The following is a 20,237-nucleotide window of genomic DNA, read 5'->3' as shown; positions in this document are numbered from 1 at the left end:
TCTTCAGTGAGATGAACACAAAGTATGTGGCTAATGACCTCCTACCACAGCAATTTTTAGAACAGGTAGATTTTTTTAAAAGAAGGGTGTCATTTAACTTACTTCAGACGTAGGTGAGATGAGTCATAATGGTTAAGATATCAAATAATGAACACGAAAAGACTAAAGAATATTTGTAAACTGAAGAAGCTTTGGAAAAATAATGATCACCCAACACTATATAAATTTAAATTGATGCCAGAGTTGATACTCAGTGTGGAACAAGAGTTATAGAAATTGAGAATGGGAATTAGCCAGTATCTTATCCCAAAGCAAATGCCTGCAGATAATGCTCATCCATTTGAAAGAGTAAAAGTGATATTTTTGATATTCTAAAAGGTTTGATCTACTCAGGATGGTAGCAAGTGGCTTGAGACTTCCTTGCTTTATAATTGGAGATCCCATAGGAGATCTACCTTTATGGAGAACCACAGAAGAAAAGACCAGTTTGTCAGCTGAGCACTCTGAAATCTGTGTAGTCCACCAGAGAATAAATGGTGGAAATTAAGCTGATCTTGTGTAGCAGAAGATATGAAAGGATGGCAGACTTAAACAAACCTGGCCAGTTTAATATATTTGTATGATTCATGACATTAACATGTTACAAGATACTTTCTGGTGTTACAACTTACTCTCTTGAACTGTTTTGGATAATTTATGTTTACTGCCTTTGGAATATCTCTGTAAATGTTTTTGAAATATATCAGTATGCTCCACAGTGGTTTTGTAAATGGATGGGCCCAGATTTCTTTTGGCTATCATACTGTTTTCTTTATAGTCTAGACTTCTGCCTTCCACTGAGATAACAGTAGCGTTATCAAAAATAAGAAATACAAATAAATGGGCTTAATATATTTGTACTACAGTGTCTTTACTTAACTACAATTTTCTTTCAAAAAGCTTTATTTTTTGCCCCTTCCATTTAGAGGAATAAACCTCTTTTTTCCATGTGTTGACAAATGGAAAAGCATTGTACTGTGTTATATATTTACATTGGTATTGTACTGTGTTATATATTTGCATTGAGCTTTTTTCCACTGCTTATAAAATTTGTATTATTTTCTCCAAAAATCCATCCATAGTTAGATAGATTTTTTTTTTTACTTCTTTTTTGAGCCCATTAGTAGGGCACTGTAGCCTTTAAATTGATGAAAACTTTTTAAATGATGTCTAATTTTAATGGAATGACTCTGTAAATGAGTTAATGATAATACTCCTACTTCTCTTGTGCCTCTGATAGTGCAGCTTTTTTAGTGTGCTGCCTACCACTATGTAATTTAAAACAAAGAATGTACACAGTGTGCTGTGAAGGCAAATACGTCAGCCTACTGGTTTTATATGTAATAGTTTTCAGAAAGAAATTCCAATTATGTTTGAAAGGTGACTGGATCAGTTGATAGAAATGTGCTTGCAGCTTATTAGAGTGTAACCTCAATGGTCAGCAGAGGTTTAAAGTTTGAGTTGCTTGTAGAAAGTAGTGAAAACATAGCCTGTTAATCTCAGCTGTCTAACTAACTATTGCATAGCTCTTAATGTTTTAAAACATCAAACAAATGGCAAGTGATTAGAGGTAAGTAAACAGTAATTTTTGTTTTCTTGTTCAGTGCCTAAACATGAATGTGTAATTATGAACTTCCCTTAAGAACTCTGTGTATGTAAATTACTTCTATTTCCCCCCTCCCCCCCCAATATTAGTAGAGAGTTAACATTCATTTGTTACAAAATTTTAAGGAATGTATTGAAAAGTTAGAAATTATGTTCCACTGTAAAAATAACCAGGAAACCAGTGGTTCCCTGGTTAAAAGTGACAGAGTGTGGAGACATCCTCCCAGCAAGACAACTGAGGTTTCATTTCAGGGATGTTAAAAATATTACTGACTGGTATGTTGGGGGAGTGGTATAGTGTTTGTTTTGGGTTGCTTTTGCTTTTTTTCCTGCCTGTATAAATTGCATCATTGAAACAGGCGGCAGGAAGCATGTGATACATGAGCAAATAGACATTGCTTGGTTACTATGTATTCTGCTCTCTGAAGAAACAACCTTTCTGCTTCTGATGCAGATGCTTCACATTCTTTAAGATCTAAAAGTATTGGTTCACTTAAAACTTCCAATTTGCTAATACTGCTCTAGTCATGTTGCCTGGTAAGAGTTACTCATGTTCATTGTGATTTGAGCCTTGGCTCAGTGTTTTTGTCATTTGCAATGTGTTAAACTTCTCTTGTCTCCCCCCTCAATTGCCCTTGGTTAAAATGGCTGCCGTATTGAAGCATGTTGAAATCCTAAAAGTATCAACACAGTACAAAGGTGTTTTGAAAATAGCCATCATTTTTGTATGAACTGAAGCTAAAGAACAAAAGCATTTAGAGGTGAAATGATCTGACTAGGACAGCACTGTAGGCAAATGCCAGAGCTGCAGATACTGTAGGTTGCTGCTCGTGTGTGTTGCAGGGTTTTGTTTATTTTTTAGGATGTGGAAAATTTCTGAAATTGCTAAACTCTGTGTCTACTGATGAACGTTTGAGAAGGCTCCATGAGCCTCCCTTGAAAGGATGATTTGTTCTGAAAGAGAATGTTAAAAAAAATGTTGCAGGATGTGAAAATTTAATATCTGTGGGTAGTCTGTACAGAAGTACAACTGTACTCTTTTTGCCTTTGTTTGAAATTAGTGATGAATCTACTACACTGTTTTACCATTGAGCACCTACAAGCGTGGTGCTCTGTAAATGAAGGGAAAATACAACAGTGCCACTGGCTATACATTCACATTACATCATTCTTCCCTTTTCAAAATCAACTGTATGCACAGTCTTATCTCCTGAAGTTTCAGAGTCTGTAGATCTCACCCAACATTTTAATTTTATTTTTATTTGCTCTAAGGATATTTGTATTGCATAAGATGGAAGAATAAATTGTTACATGAAGAGATGTATTGTGAATGGAAAAAGTTATTAGGAACTTGAGGGATGGAGCACTGAGTAATTAGTTTATTTATATATGAAGAGCTAAAGTCATTGTATGTATTGTAAACCAGCATGTCAAGCTGACACAGCTAAGAAAAGTAGATTTCTTTGTATAGTTCTTCCCTTTTAACACCTGGCATAACTGCTTTGATTTTAAGGAATTTCTGCCTGAGTGATCTTGATAAAAACTTTTCAAACCATGCAATTACAAGTTGGCTAAAAGTTGTGTTGTTTTTTGTCACCAACAGAGGAGTAACCCTATCAGGATTGATGAGATGGGATTGTCTGCAGGTTGTTCCTCCTGGAAGCAAGAATATGTTAGACTAATCTAGCTGCTGTCAGTATGAAGTGTGTGGTTGGGGTTTAAATTTAAGTACTTAAGATTACTTGAGGATAAATGCCTGTTACTGGAAAGAATGGTTTTAGAGTGTCATAGAGTTTTTTTTTCTTCTTCCCCATTCTAATGGTTGGGGATTACAGGTATTGAAAGTGCTAAAGAAAACACATTTTAGTAAGCAGTAGAACCAAACCGAATATGTTCTTTTTAGTCTTTTTAGGAGCACTTACTTTGGTAGTAATTGCTGTGCGGTAAAATGTAGTTAGACTAAGTTCTTCTCCTAAAGCAGTATGAAGTCTGCAGTTTTAAACTACATACTTGAACATTGATAGGCATAAGCAAAGTAAGATCGTGTTTTATAGGTTAATGATGTTTTGGACTCAATTTATGCAGAGAGTGTAGAATATTTTATAGTGTCAGTAATATTGTTGTAACCATATTGAAGGTTCAGTAGCATTGTCTGTTTTGAATTAATCATTTTAGTTTTGCATTTTGCAAAATAATTTGATTTACACTTTAAGTTCAGGTTCACATTATGCATCTGATCACTCTGTTGCTCATTTCGTGTTCCTGTTTTATGCATATTAATACAATGTGTATATGATGCATTTAAATGTAGAGGGGAGGGGATAAAAAAAACCTTTTGCATTTAAAATGTTTGTGTGTGCTCTGTTGGATTACAGTGTATGTGCTTTTCTCTCCCACACCATTCTAGCGAGGCAAATCTGCTCAGTTTAGATGACAATGATGGGTCTTTCAGTCCCAATGAAGAAAAAAAGGTAAATAATTGGTTTATCTCATGGTGAAAATGTATCTTTAAAGCTTTTTAGGTTCTTAAACAGTATTGCGTAGCCGTGTGTCCAGTGTAAAGAAATGGAAGTTTCTGTTGTGTTTCAGGAACATATGCCCAAGCTGTTTATCTGTCTACCCTTAAAATTTTTGTTCCCCTCTTGATCTCAATAGTATTCTGAAAAATATGAGCAAGACTAACTAAGTTTAGACAATTATCATAAATAGTGTACTAAATATAAAATGTGTATTGTATTTTGTTTAGTAAGATGTTGTAGTATAGGTGTAGACAGTGTATATTTTCCATGAAATTTGGTATAAAAGCAGTTTGAAAATGGAGCCAAAGTAATATTTATATTAATATTTTGCATTAATTTACTCCTTCTAACTTCTACACAATTATACAATTATTTTAATATGTGAATTCTGTTGTGGCAGTCAATTCGTTGTCGACCTGGAGCTATCGGCAGCAGCAGCGATGCCATAAAAGCATATGCAAGGCGAGGCAAAGGTGGAGGCTTCAAACTTCTAAAAGGAAATGCAATCGGCCTCAACATGATGGGAAATAGCAAGAAACTGAGGTAATGCATTTAATTTGTGTCCTTGCTTTGAACATTATACAAATCAATACACAATAAACAGAACTTCTAGTCCTTATATCTTGTGTGCTGTGCATTTTAATAAGCTGTAGTGTACTGTGCTTCTGAGTAAAGAGGGAAACCTAGATTGTTAGGGTTTTTTCTCTTAAAAAATATTTAACACTGCATTAGTAAACTACCAGAAGACTGTTAAAATGGATTTAGAGCATTCAGAGGCGTATTTGTTTGTACCTTACCCATGTTGACTGCATGTGTTACTGTTCCCTCTATACAGTGATAGCAGGTAGGAAAATACTTTTTACATCCCCATCCAGATTCACTTCTTTCTGTGATGCTGAATTGTCAAGGTTAACTCAGGATGTGTTTTCTGGTTTTGTTACTGCAAGATATATTTTCATTTTGGATTAACAGACTTTTTTAAAAGATTCAGCAAATAGCCATACTTGTATAGGCCAACTTGAGACTGTCACTTGCATTTAGAGCAGACAGGAACAGTTCTTAAGCATTCACTGTCGTACTTGCTTGTTACTATTGTCCCTAGCTTGAAAGAGACTGCTTTCTTTATTTAGTATATAATAAAAAGTGATATATTCACCTAACTTTCTCAGGGAGTGTTTCATATTGCTAAAGTGCACTCACTTTAAAGGCTGGTAACCTTTGCAGGAAGGAAAAGTTTGTAAGATACCCAGCTATAGATGGGCCAGTCATCAAATATCCAATGTGTCTGTAGCTACATGAGGGATGTCCGTGTCTTCATTTGTGTGGCTTACCACCATCTGGAAACTGAACTCTAAAGAAGCCACTTCCCTTCTTGTCCCCTCCAGTAAGAGAGGGACAAGGCAGAGACTATGAGTTGAGCTAACCATTTCCTGAAAGCAAACAGCAGTGGAGTAAGAAATGCACAGTGACAGCAGAAATATTAATAACAAAAGTGTACAGAAGTAAAGGAAGGTGCTTTATGCACAAAAGGTGTTTGCCACTTTGACTTAGTTTCATGTGGCATGGGAGAAAGACAAGATGGTGGGCGCTCCTCACAGCTGGCTCTCCCCATCCCTGAGCCTGAGACAATGGAAAACAGTGAGAGACAAAACCATGGAGGTGAGATCATCTATGCTGTGCTGCACTCCTGCTCCACTGCACCAGGCTTGGGTTCAGGCTCAGCTCAGACTCACTTCTGCTGCTGCTTTGGACCACTCTGCTGGGCTCAGATCCACACATCCTGGGGTCACATCTCACAGGAGTGGGAGGGTGCTGAGTGGCAGCAGCAGAAGATGGAATCTGCAGGGCTAATCCCAGTAATTCAGCCCTGATGAGGAGAGTGAGATAAAAATGGCACACTTCTGGGGATATGGTCCTTATTGTTCCCCCTGACACAACCCCCAGCCTTGATTTCAGAGGGGCAGTGTAGCCGTGCCCACAGCGTAGCCCCAAGCTCTGGCCCCTCTCTGCAATCAGGACTCTTGAATGCTCTAAGCACTGTTGGTTCGTGGGACCATCTTACCATAGCCACGTGAAAAAATAAATCCTCTAAGTTCTGTGTGATATATCTTCTTTCCTGCTGTTTCCTTCAAGCCTGATTTCTTAAGATAAACTGCTGGACTATTATGTGGAACTTAAAAAAGTTTTCTTAAAAGTAAAATTTACTTATTAATGAAAAGGGATTTTTTTAGTAGGTTATTTTTACATTTACGCAAATCAGCATTGTACTTCATTTTCCGTGATTTATCTGTGCAAATAATGTTTTGTCTTTAAATTTTCTTTTGTATACACAAGAGATTTGTAAGATGATATCCAGATTTCTGCCATGCACATCTTCAAATGTTCAGTTCTTACAGAATCATCTTGGTCATTTTCATTCCTTAGTATTCTGTTCTTGAACGTAGATTTGTAATTGTTACTTTTACCTTTGTGTCTGTCAGGGCTCGTTTGCTCTGTTTTACTATTGAAGAAATCTGTGCATCTACATTGTACTTGTTCTTTGTTTTGAGTACACATTTAAAATAAGATTCCTCTAATTCACTCATAGCTACAATTTTCCTTCATCTGGCTATGGTATTTGTAGTGAAATCCAACCTTACCATGTAAGTTTTTTTTTTTGAAGCAGTCAAACTTGACTGCACATGTATGTTTTTACATATTGTACGTGTATTTTTTTTTTAAGTTTTTGTTTTAAGGTAAATAGTTACTGAGATTTTTTTAGATGGTCTACGCATGTAGTTCAGACATTCTGTTGCCTAGATTGGAACTGCCTTCTATTGACAAATAATACAGTATAAACCTAAGACCTAGTAGGATTTATAAAATTCAACTAAAAAGTTAAATCTGTTGCATGTAAATGGGCAGCCACCTTTTGTCTAGTACTGAGATGCATACTGAATTTAAATGAAAAATATGCGTTCACCCTTTTCTTAATAAACTGTCGTTAATGAAGGACTTTGTTATGAATAATGGATGTGTATAGACCACTGTGACTGCTTCTCACATTTTGGTCACTGCATTTTGTGGTTGTGCTCCAAGTGATTATCTCGATTTAATGACATTGGATATTTGTTGTACCTTTCATAATGTGTATCAGTAAAGGTTTGGGCTCTAGTCATTGTAGTGGTGATTGTTGGTTTCTTCACTTGGAAATGCAGAATGGAAGGTGCTTAATAGTTACTCTTTCAGTATTTAGACTCTTCAGCTAGAGGAGATTCTGAAAGTTGATAATACAGTTAAACTCCTAGATTAAATACTAGAAGATCAGCTGTTTGATATTCTTTATCTGTTCATGGTGATTTTATCACAATGTTGGAGTCTTTTTCCATCTAATCTGCAGAATAAGGACAAAAAATTCAGATCAATAGGGCTTGGCTCAAAGGAGTATTATTCTAGTAGAATAGTCCCTAAAATTCAGAGAATAAGAGATAGGAAGAAGGGATATGGAAGTACAGTGAGAAGAAATATCTGCTGTACTGCCAGAAAAAGGTTATTGAAACCAAGCAAAAGGTTATGATCTGTTACCTGATTGAGCAAATCCAGTAGCAAACCATTAACCTAATTAGTTTTGGTTGTACTTTTTTAAGCATGATGTCTTACTTAAAATAGTTTTATCTTTGCTAGCTTTCAGTAACTTGTATTCAGGCCCTTTTAGATTTTCTTTGATAATATTTTGTTAAAGCGTTATTTGATGAACAGCAGAATTAATGTAGTCTGTAGTTGTGAGTTTTTGAAATATTGTTCTTCCTTTACTTCTAGCTCCATCCATTTGTCCAGTTCAAGCTTTTTTTTTGTTTTGTCTCTTGAATATGTGGTGGTAAGAATTTCTTAGGATCACCTGATAGCACATGATAGTAAAACCTTGTTTTTGTCAGAGCCTAGGCTTCAAATTATTCTGTGGTTTCTGAGCTAACATTGATGAAACATTTATTGTTAAAATACTGTAAATTCTTTTTAGAACATTTGTTCTTTCATGGAACTTTCTGACCTTTGCATCACCTCGCTTTTAGTGTGTTATACTAATTTTCAGGAAATTGTGCTGAAACTTGCAAACTCAAATTTCAGTTCTGAGGTGCCTGTTTTGCAACTTGCTAGGACTTTATGATTGTATTTTCTGGTGTTTCTTCTGTGTTGGGTATGTTCCATTCAGAGAACAAGATTATGGAGTAGATTGTGTTTTAGAGCTGTCCTAGTTGGAAACATGTCTGACACCATATGAACCATTTAAGTGTGCCATCCAGAACAGTCTGCTGTGACTCAGATCTGATCCCTGAGCAGTCTGTGATACTCTATTCCAGCATCTACTGGAGTTTTCACTACATGAGTGAGGTAGAAAGCAAAAGTGCTGTTTTGCTTTAACTGTTTTAACAGTTTTTTTCTGCTGTGGGGGCACACGACAGTTTCACAATCATGATAGCTTGGCAAAGGTCAGATCCAACAAACACAATGTAAAACAGGAGATACATATGCTTGCTTGCTTGCTTGAAGTCCTTAGGTCTTAAGTATTTGAGAGGGCATTCCTGCACTCTGCTTCTGTTTTGTTGTTTGTTTTTTTTTTTTTTTTTTATCTTTTTCAAAGACATGAATGGGAAGCCAAAGAGGATTTGAGACATTCTAAAGTATTTAGGGCAAGTAGCTGTCAGTTTTTTATTTCTGAGGTAGCAAATTAGACAGAAGGTTGACTGTAGATTGATCTGGATGATGACTGACCAGCTGGAGTTGCATAGCCTTGACTTAGATGCATCTGAGATGAATGTGTTTGCTTTGAGGAGGTTGGTGTTTGCATGGATGTTACTAGTTTTCAGGATGTTGGACTGTTAACTCAAATGGTTTATGATGTTTTTAAATTTCATATTTTAAAGAAGAGGATTTAACCCCTTGGGTTTGATAAGTCTTGTTTTGTTATGTTTGTGGTTATGTTAGGGGCAGGCAGAAATGCTCTGAAAGCTTCTCATCTTGACTTATGTAAGGCTACCAGAAGGGTTTGTAATGCTAAACTGAAATTAAAAAGCACAGTAACAGTTTACTCATTTTCTTCTTTTGGGGGGAGTGTAAAGCAGGGATTAGGAATTGGTTGCCAGCTTTTATTGAATTGTGGTACTTTGGGTTTCTTTTCATTGTTCATAACAGGACAAATGGCAAGATAATATTTCTAAGAAATATTAGTAGTAGGAATGATTTTTCACATAATTTTCTCTAGTGCAATTAAAATGTCCAATTTGAAAAGCAGAGTTTAAGCACTGTATTTCCATAGTTTGAGACAATTTGTATCATCAGCATTGTCTATTAAAAGTTGTGTGATTTTTGAACATTTGAACATTTCAAGCATAGTATTGTGTGTCCTGTCACAGCAGCGTGCAGGATAATTCTTTAGGTTTAATGATCTCCGAAGGAGCTCTGCATTATTGATCTATTGTATCTTAATGTCAACTTTTACTAGAGGGAGTAATGGTAAGAAATCATCTCTCCATAATTACTGGTTTTACGTAATAATGAGATAAAAGTCAAAAGCAAATGAAGAAACCCAAGAAGTGCTAAGATACATTGGTGAATAAGAGTCCTGTTGAGATATGAGTACCTGAGAATCCTTTGGTTTTTTTCTTTGTGAAATGTGTTGATTTTTTTCAGTTACAAGTCATCTTGCATGCATAAATTTTCTCTGTTCACTTTTTTTTGTGAGGGACATTCCTGAATTCAGTCTGTTCACATTTTGTCCCTTAAGTCATATTAAAGAAGTTAATATTATGCCTTAATAAAATGAGAGATTAAATTATAAAATTAGTTATAAATGGTTCTAAGTCATTTAAAAGGCTGTCTCTTTTCACAGTACAGGGTTGAGTGAAAAAATCTTTACCTTTTTTCCACAGAAAAAAAAATGTGTATATTCTTATATGTCCATTTTATTATAGGGCTGAATGTTGATATGCCTGTAAAGTGATCCTAACAATATGTGTTATTGGTTCAAAAATACTTTAATACTTGGTGTTGTGTGTCTGGTCTTGTAAAATTAGGACACCACATGTTTTACCAAAGACTGTACAAACACACCAGAGTCTTTTCTTAAACATTTTCTATATGTTTGCAGTGAAAATGCTCAGAATATCTCTGGTCCTGTAACTGTGGTACATGGCAGACGTTTTCACCACGCACACGCACAAACAGCCGTAGTAAAAACAGCAGCCCAAAGGTAAGAATACTTACTTGTGTTTCTGCAGGTGTTTCACTTGTAAAAATTCTCCCTGGTTCTGTATGTAATGATTTTCCTTATGCTGTGAAGTGTTTTAAGAAAATCACATGGGTGCATTCTTGATTATGAGCTTTGACCTTAATTACTGAAGTTTCATAAAAACATTTAGGAATTACTATCGTATAATACTAGAATTTAGTAATTTTAAAGAACATTGGCAGGTAGTAGGAGAGCACCTGCTAATATAAATATTTTGAGAAAATACTTTGAAATAGACAACCATAGTTTGCAGTAGAAATTCACTTAACTGGCAACATGATCAGCAACTGCTAAGCAACAGCACCTTCAGCTTGTGTAAGATCCATGTAAACATTAAATCATAGATCTGAAGATTGTGTATCATCTGTATATATAGTGTAAAACATAAATTGCAACATCTAACAGAAGCAAGGTTTTGCATCTATGTAAATTATTTTTAGAAGGGATGACTGGAAACCAGGGAATCTTACTGAACTATGCTGAATTTAACTTAATTGATTTGAAACTTGAAACCCTGTCAAACTTCTGTAAATTGTAGGGTTGGTTCTAGGTGTTTTGTACCCCTAGTGTGTTTCACAAACATATTAGATAGCAACTGTTTTAAGGAATTTTCTTTCAAAATTTATCCATTCAGAGCTCTTTTTATTTATGAATTCTGTGGATTTCCACTCTATCATGAGTGCTTTATCCTGTCTGCATTTTGTAGCTTCCTTCTTCTTCTATCTTTTTTTTTCTCGGTTTTTAAGTATAGATTTTTTAGGATGATGGGATCATATACAGGCATTATCTTTTTGGTTTTTTCATCCTACTTCCCTCAGTTTGATTTGCTGACTTCAGAAAAAGAAAGCCCATATTCTAATGTGAATGAATGATATGATCCAAACTTGTATTAGAGTAATCTGGCATTGAATAAACAGACTGAAAAAGGAATTTTTCAGTCACAAAATAATAGTCATAGAACAGTTTGTGAAAGGGACTTTAAAGGCTATCTAGTCCAATCCCCCTGCCATAAGCAGGGATATCTTCAACTAGATCAGGTTGCTCAGAGCCCCATGCCACCTGACCTTGAATGTCTGCAGTGATGGGGCAACTACCACTTCTCCAGTCAGCCTGTTTCAGTGTTTAACCCCTCATTGTAAAACACTTGTATCTAGTCTGGATCTACCCTCTTTTGTTTTAAACCATTACCCCTTGTCCTATTGCAACAGGCCCTGCTAAACTGTTTGTCCCCATCTATCTTTTAGGCCCCCTTCAAGTACTGAAGGCCACAATAAGGTCTGCCTGCAGTCTTCATTTCTCCAGGATAACAAGCCCAACTCTTGCAGCATTTCCTCTCAGGGCAGTTGCTGTCTTATCCTGTCCTTGAGGACTTAGGCTGTTGCCTCTTTCTGTTTCCAGCAGTACTGTAGTCTGTAAATGCCATATAGGTGTATGTATATGTGGTATATAGGATGGACATTTCCTTCCCCTTAGTAATAGTAGATGCAGTAGTAGGTATCTCTTTTCAATTCTTTAAATTTCTTGCCATCAGTGTGAGGCTGATGATTAAAAAAATCGGCAATTTTTACCATGAGTTAAGCTGAAAGATGGGGTTGATGTTACCACTGTGGTTTAGATTGAATCAGCTGTGCTTTTGCTTGCATGAAGTCCTTTTTAGAATATTTTTGTTCAGTATCCCATAGAGGAAAATGTGGGCCATCTCTAAGCATTCATGCTGTTACCTTTCTGGTGGGTTTTGTTTGTGTGTGTTTGTGCTCGCTTTTGTTTATTTGTGAGAGAGGAGTTGCTTGTTTGTGGGGTTTTTTGTTATTCTGAAGGATAAAATTTTGATTTACAGTGCTAATGAAAATGATTTGAAGTAAGCAAAATCATACAAGACTGCTCTGATTGTTAACTTGATAATTTTCATGCACTTGATTAAGCCTTGTTGTGAAATGGTTCTTCAAACATCCAGTCAAAATGGCTTTATCTTAGCAAGTTCAGTGCCACCGGTTTCTTCAACTTGCTCCAGAGATTCTTAATCTTCAGTGGGTGTTGGATTTGCCTGCTTGCCTTTCTTGCCTGTGGGATTTACTTCTTTTTAAACCTGCAATGTAATGTGAAGAAAAAAGGCATGTGTGACACAGAAAGAAAACTAATGCATGACATAGGCAAGCTGAATATTGTGTGCAGTAATTGGATAGTAGTCATCTTGAGTGTTCTAAATATGTTTTCTCTTAGGATTGTTATTGTAGCTCATTTACATTAACAACAGACAATTAACTCTTATGCTAGGAATATTTTTGGAGTTTTAAAGGCAGGAAACAGTCATAACGCTTCCAGCAGTGCTTTGTTACTGGAGGATATCAGAACCAGCATGATCTAGTTGACTGAGGGTGAGCTTTACATAGGAACTTTGCAATGAGGTTTAATTCCAGTAGCTTCTGACTCAACTGACTGCTTTCTAAAAGCTTCTAAATCTGTTTCTGAGTTAGAGGACTGAAAATTAATAAAATGTGACTTCCTGACAGACCTTCTTTAAAAAAAAATAAATAGAAGAAGAGAGATTTCAGGGCTACTTGATGTTGAAAACAGATTTCTGAGTGAGAAGGCAGTAGTCAGAAAAAAGCCAACTAAAATAGGACTATGTAAAACTGACCATGATATAAAATTCCAGACCATATAAACTGTATATTATAGTTTGGTCTTGTATATTCACTTGTGTAGGAATTTTTTGATACCCTTTTTTGGCTAGTCTTTACTGACATTAGGCAGTAGTTGAGTTTAAAAGTAAATGCTGGTGATGATTCCTCAAAAAGGACTATTTGCAAAAAATGTGAGTGCAAACCAAGAATAACATTCTAGGTATATATCAAGACAGAAGAGCTGATAGCATGGAAATTGAGTTCTAAATTTTTGAGTTTTGTTTTCCTGTGCTAATTTGCAGGTGACTCAAAGTTGTGTTCTATTAATTTTTTGCATTTGTAGATTGTTTTATGGTGTGGTGATCAGAAACAACATACGGAAAATAATTTTATCTAATATATGGATAAATTATTATATATTAATGTATTTTATCTAAAAGGTTCTTGAAAGCTTAACCAGAAACAAAAACATTATTAAATAAGTTGAGCAACTTTAGTCTCTGGCACTGATGTAACAGATTCCATGACTTAGACTGGCTTCTTTGGGTGGGGATGGTGTCACATGGGACAAGCTGATTATGAACTCAGTTATAATCTCTATCAAGCTCAATTTTTGTATGATTTGTACTGCATTTCTTATCTCCTGCATTTTTTTTGCACATACATGTTACAGTCTTTTTGATAATCTCTTGGACTCATATGTAAAATGCAAGTTTCTAGCACACCAAAATTTGGTATTTCACAATAATATTATGGTAAATATTCATGTTTTTTCTAGTGGAATCTGGGGATGAAATTAAAATCTGTTAATGTTTGATACAACAGATTTTCAGATATAGCTTGCTCTAGTGTTGTAGTTGGTTCACACTATTTTGCTTCATTTAAAGCATAGTTCTGTCTTATGCTATGGACTGACTGTTCTTCCAGACTTGGCATTGAAATAGCATGTATGTACTGCATGTTTAACAAATCTTATGCATGAGCTACATGAAGCAGTAGGGACAGTGATCAATGCAGAATTCTCATCTCTTAATCTTACTGAGGTACAAAAATGAGAATTCCTTTAAATGCATTATATTGGTGTGGAATTTTAAAGCAAACAAATAAGTCATTTGATGTAATGACAGTCCATAGTGTCAGGCATTCTGAGAGTTCTTTTCCTGCTGTTAAATTTCCTTAGCACTAGGTGTGTGTTCCTTAGCAGAGTGACTCTTTGAAGCACCTGTAAACAGTTAATCCAAGTTACATCTAGCTGTGCAGAGGTGCAAATATGCAGGGTATGGCTCCATCCACACATGGTTTGGATCTGACTGGATTGATAAACTGGAGGTTACCTGCACAAAAGCAGTGTTTATTGTTAGTAAAGGCTGGCTCCAGCTAGGAGCAGCTCTCCACCTTCACACAGCACTGGCTCATTACCTACCAGCCCAGTCTTTAAGGTGTCACGGTCACATTCAGTTTTGAAGTCCTTTTACTCTCTTCCCAGAGCACTGAGGAGATGGAATGCACTTTCATACTGCACTCTATAGGATTATCAGGACTGCATTCTTACCTGATTTGCTTCCACCCCTGCTGTTTTCTGAGTAACAAGAGAATTAGTTTGCACTATTCTTGTGAACGTACTTTTCACTGTTTGTGAAAAGGAAGGGAGGATGAGTTTTTATTACTGTGTAGTATCATTACTCTGTTTAGTTTGGCTGAAGTAAAACAGGAAACAATTTGAATTTGTTCTGTTTTAGAATACAGTTAATGTAATGCATGTATGTCAGAGGTTTGTTAGGCTTTTGATGTTTGGGAGGAACAGTCACACAAATTAAAAGATTATAGCATTCCATATTGTAAATTTTGAAAAGACAGAAGATATGCAGATGCTATTTTCAAATTGTCTGTGTGCTAAGCTTAGTTAGATTTATTTTTATATCAGTCATGGTGTACAAAGGACCACAATTGTGAGCATCAGCTACATTAATTTCTGTGTTAAGTCATGTTAATGGAGGTGCTTGTAAACTAGCGGCTCTAGTTCCTAGGTTCTTTTGGGAGATTTTTTTTTGGCCTCAACCTCAGAAGAAGGTTTCCATTTATCCTTCTCTAGCCTTTCCATATGGTTTGTTAAATATTTCAGGACTGTTGCTGAAATTTGTTTCTCAATTTAAACACTTACATATTTTTATTAATTGGAAACAAGTTCTTACTTAATTCTTTTCTCTTTTGCATGGCAATTAGGGATTGTTTTAGTGGTTGACCTGTCTTAGAAGTCTTTTCCAACCTTAATAGTTCTGTGATTGGAAATGAGGCTTGATTATAATTAGTGTATTAGAATTCTATCTTAATGGCTTCTGCATTGTAAGTGAATTGAGATGACCAGGTTAAGTTCAGAATTAATGAAATTCTACTCATTGAAAAAGAGTCAAGTCAATGTAGTATTTAGACCACTGACTGTTGCTGTCTGTGAAGTAGTGTTTGTGCACTTCTAATTACTTTGACAAAAATTTGGTGAAAAAGTTGTAATGCTTGTTTGACAGACTGGTGAGTGAAAGCCAATGAAACAGTTACAATTTATATTTAATAACTTTTGCATTTAGTATGTGCAACACATGTGGGGCTTTACATCTTATGTGTTTTTTTCTTTTTTCATATTTTAAGCAATCTGGACCGAAAGGAAAGGTAAGCTTACTGTTGATCAAATGAGCATGGCAATAAGCATTAAGAAAGTTAACTGATTGAGTGCTGTATTATTTTAGTTAAGGAATATTCAATCCAGTCAATCATATCTACTCATATGTGATAGTGGTTGATTGTTTTTAGTTCTGTGTTTATTATTCACTTACTCGCTTTTATTGAAAAAGGACCTTTACATCCATCTGTAAGAAATGTTGTGTTGCTGTGAATTTTGGGTAATTCTCCGCTGGAAATTTATATATCCAGTGCAAAATTGCATAAACATTCTCTGGATTTTAAGAATTCAGTGCTAATTCTTTTTGTAGAGCAGCGAACTTTGTGTAATAGAATGGTTCTGAAGCTTCTTGGTAAAATGATTTTGAAGCTCTTAGTGGGCTTTTTAACAGCTCTCACTCCATCATCTCAGCTTGGTTTGAATTGCATTAAAGATTTTTACTGCATTACTGTGTATATTTTGTTCATGAAGTGCATATATTAAAGCAGTTGACAGAAAATGTATAGCAAATCCTGAGACACTGGGTCTTTATTGTTCTCACTTGTTTTGCATCTGGTTTACTGCTAATAAATTTTGTTATCAGTATGAAATGCCATATATTTATTTTTCTTCATATATAGCTTAAATTTATTTGTTAGTGGAAGTGCTTTCTTGATAGTAATGAAGTAATTGAATTTTTGTAAATATCCTGTCTGTGTAGGTGGCTTTTGGCAGTATGAGCTTGATACCAGGTTGAATTGTTCAAAAGTATATATAATGTTTAACTGATAATGATACAAATAGCACAGTTCTTTCTGAATTTAGGATTTTCTGTGTTTATTTCAAATTCAGAAAATCAGGCAGTTCTGTTTTACTGCCTTTTGTTACTTCTTAAAAGAACTATCAGATAGATACTCATCAGCCAGTTAGTGTCATTGTATGGCATAGAAGAAAAGATTTGAGTTCCATGCTGGTGTGATCTTAATTTTTTCATGGGGACGCCTGCTGCTTCTTCGTCCAGTACTACTGGATATGTTCCTTTTTCTTTGCCTGCTTTTTGTTGTTGTCCTGGCAGGGGAAGATGATGTAGGCAGGAGCTGCTAAATTTAGCTTTAATCATTACTGTCATGATAAGTGCAGCAGCAGCTCCTGACTTTCTGGGCCAAATGGGGTTGCTGACCTGTGTTCTGAAAACCCTGTTCCCTGTGCTGCTGCTTCTCTTTTCAGCCTTTGGCTTTTGTACTCTGCTCTTCCTCTAACACGTGCTGAAGGTAAATCTCACCTCAGCAGCTTTGTGCTTCAGTCTTATTGTGCTTTGCTCTCTTTTTGTGTGATGATGTAGAAACCAACAGCCTGCCTGCAGTGCTACATCTCCAAATAATGCATACAGAAGCAGAGGAACGGCCGAATGAGGCAGCCTCGCAAAGAGCCAGGCTGTACATTAAACACAGCTCTTCTGTAAGCCCTGCCCCTCAACAAAATTAGCAGCTGGGGCAGCCTTTTTGATGGGGCTTGTACCAAATCATAGGTAGCACTCCCTCCCAAATTCCCAGATCCAGATGTTCCTTCATGTTTATTTGCTTTCTGGCATAGACAGAAATTGTGGACCTACCCCTTCCCTGCATCATCACCCCCCCCCCCCCCCCCCCACCACCATTTCTGGTTTTTGTTTTCCTAGAGAAGAAATTTTAAGTGAAAATGTCACTTTGTCTGGACAGTTTCATAAAGGTCTGTCTACCAGGCTAGTGTGAAGACACTAAGGTCCAATTCCATCAGCAAGAGAACACAGCAGTAATAATGAATCTTTGCTGAAAATATGAAATAAGTGACACCGTTCTGTCTGGGCAAAACACGCTTACTCAAGAGTATTGTGGCATCTAGCAGTTAAAATATGTCAGAAGTTCATGATGCTGCACAGTCCAGACTGCCTGAGTATTTCTGTCTGGTGTGTTGCACAAAAGCTTGATCTTTCTTGCTCCTGTAATCAGTGTTTTGCTGTTTGGTGCTTTACTACTTCCTGAGATTGCTTTTTATCAAATACTTGTCTACTTCCCTTGCACTTAAAGGTATCAAAAGTTCTTATAATCTAGGATATAAACAAGATGTCTAAAATTGTTTCACCTCTGAGCATTGGTTTTTTTTAACTGTTAGACATAAAATGTAGGTAATCTTGCATCATGATCAGCTCAGCTGTTTGATCCCTCAATTATTCCCATTTAAATGGAAGACTTAGTTTTGATCAGGGTTTAACAGAAAGAATGTATTTGTTTAGAAGTGCTGTATATTCTTAAATCTGCTCTAAGATTTTTTTTTTCTTTTCCAGATAGTCCTTTTAAAGGTAGATATAATGTTTGCTTTAAAAAACAACCAATTTCCCCTTCTGTTTCTACACTCACACATAATTAAATGGCTCTCTGTACAAAGTATTTTTCTGGAGAAGGTATTAATGGATCTGCAGCTATTCAGGCAGCAACAAACACTGTGCTCAGAAGGGCAACTTTGTTTTCAAGTCTGTAAAAACTTGATGGTGGTGTGCTCTTCCTTTCTCTTTATGGGTTTTTCAGGAAAGAGTAGAAGGTGCCTAAAGTTGCTGCCCTCTTGTGGAAGGGTTGTCACTGTCTCCAAGAAAGCATTATTTGTTCAAAAAAATTTTTAGCTGAAATCTCAAATTAAATAGTCTTTAAAGTTATCTTCACTTTTCTTTCTAATTCAAAGCAACTTCAAGCCTGACCTTGAATTGCTAACCACACTAAAGTGTGATGGGAAGCCTCAGTTGTCTTGGAGCTGATTTTTTGTGACTTGGGTTTGGATATTAATGGTTCACTCTGAGTGTATGAGTTCTATATTGTGGGAGAGGAAAGATACACTTTATTTTTTGCTACCACTTCTGTGTTCTTGCAAGTGTTTGGCTGTTCAGTAGCTATAAATCTGAGTCCATGCTGCTAACATAAAATTCAGATGGGGGTAGATAATACTAGTGTATTCTGATTTATTGTAAAATAATTATTTAGCCTTATATGGTAAATAATGAATTTATCATCTTAATAAGATAAATGTGTTTTGCATATTAAAAATGTAGTAGAAATGTATGGTTCTTAGAAGAAAAATTGTAAGTTAGAAATGTCCAGGGACCTTGAATTGTGAACTACATTTTAAAAGAAATTTTAGTACTCTAAATCTGCCATATTGTTTGCTTTCAATTAAATGACAAGTAGTTTCAATATTGTTTCTCTTAAATATCATTTAAGTTTTAAATATCTTAGACATCTTACAGAAGATAATTTTTCCAGAAGTAATTATGTTCAAAACAAGATTTACTGTTGTGAAATACTAGTGAAAAATAGTTGTGACACAACAGCTTGCACACCCTTACTGCAGTGTTTATATTTTTCAAATCTAAAACGATGTTACAGCTTTTTTTTACTTTTTAGAATGTCATGAGCTTAGGTTTTGATAGTACAGCTTCTCATAATGATGAGTTTGAGCTCTGCCTTTTATTTCCTCTCATTCTGCTTAGAGTAACTCCATGTGTTTGAATTTTTAAGGAAAATTATATAAAAATACAGTGCATTGAATTTATGAATAAATATTCATACTGAGTTTCCAACTTTAATTTTGAAAATTCTGGGGGAGAAGGATTGTTCCAGAAACACATTTGACACAATCAGTAACAAATAAATTACATAATCTGTCATCTGTGATGTGTTTGCCAGCAGTCATGATAAAGTACTATGACATCTCTAGATTCTGAGTAGCCATGCTTGTTTCTCAATCCTTCTTTCTGCCAGAATGTTCTTCAAAGCTGCAGCCTATCAGCACAGTCAGATGTGTTTGTTATTAGGTAAGAAGTGTCTCAAAGGACATTGTAGATTAATCTTGTTCCAAAGGTATTAATTAATAATGTTACCTAGAAATGCAGAAAATTCAAAGGTTTTATCATTTGATGCATTAGGAAATGCTGTGCAGAAAGAAATAACTGAAGCTAAAGCCTTCTTCAGCCATAGCCAAACTTTTTGTCAGATGGGTCCTCAAAATTTAGCTGTTAGTAGTGATGTTACTGCCTGCAGCTGTTGGCTTTGCCCTCTTGCTGTTGATTAATGTCCTTGTAATCAGAGGTAGCAGTATGGGACATGTGTGACCCATTTGCAGCCAGTGCTTAACTTTCCAATAAACCCGGTTTCTGGTGAGTTTGTTGACAGGGCCTCCCATGTTTCAGATGTGTGCCATCCTCTGTTATGACAAGAATAGTAATCTGAGCTGCAGTGCTCAGAGCTCTGAGAAAGACAAGTGCTACAAACAGTAACCCACATGCACTGGGCTTTGGGAATCCTAATTTGCTATCAGCACGATTTGACACACATGCCTGTAAACCGAAAACATCTTTCAGGAGACTCAAATCTTGCAATAATGCCATATATTACATTAATTTGCACAAAAATATGTGTTGTCTATTTTATACAAGTTATACCAATAAAATACTTACTATCCAGTAATTTGTCTGTATTACAATATTTTAAAAACAAATACATAGG

General features: G+C 35.7%; 1 protein-coding gene across 3 annotated transcripts in view; it reads left to right on the top strand.

Moving 5' to 3' along the window:
• Positions 1–20,237, top strand: part of SENP6 (SUMO specific peptidase 6) — a 71,392-nt gene that overhangs the window by 20,698 nt on the left and 30,457 nt on the right. For 2 of the 3 annotated variants that reach the window (XM_059467884.1, XM_059467882.1), the window contains 4 exons: positions 4,052–4,115; positions 4,564–4,706; positions 10,288–10,389; positions 15,696–15,716. In XM_059467884.1, the coding sequence (XP_059323867.1) occupies positions 4,681–4,706; positions 10,288–10,389; positions 15,696–15,716 (149 nt within the window). In that variant the 5' untranslated portion in view covers positions 4,052–4,115; positions 4,564–4,680. The remainder of the gene's footprint in view (positions 1–4,051; positions 4,116–4,563; positions 4,707–10,287; positions 10,390–15,695; positions 15,717–20,237) is intronic. The other variant, XM_059467883.1, reaches the window with a different exon arrangement.

Source organism: Ammospiza nelsoni, chromosome 3, assembly GCF_027579445.1.
Source record: "Ammospiza nelsoni isolate bAmmNel1 chromosome 3, bAmmNel1.pri, whole genome shotgun sequence".
NCBI classification, from domain to species: Eukaryota; Metazoa; Chordata; class Aves; order Passeriformes; family Passerellidae; genus Ammospiza; species Ammospiza nelsoni.
Note: the sequence above shows the minus strand (reverse complement) of the source record. Positions and strands in the feature narration are given on the sequence as shown.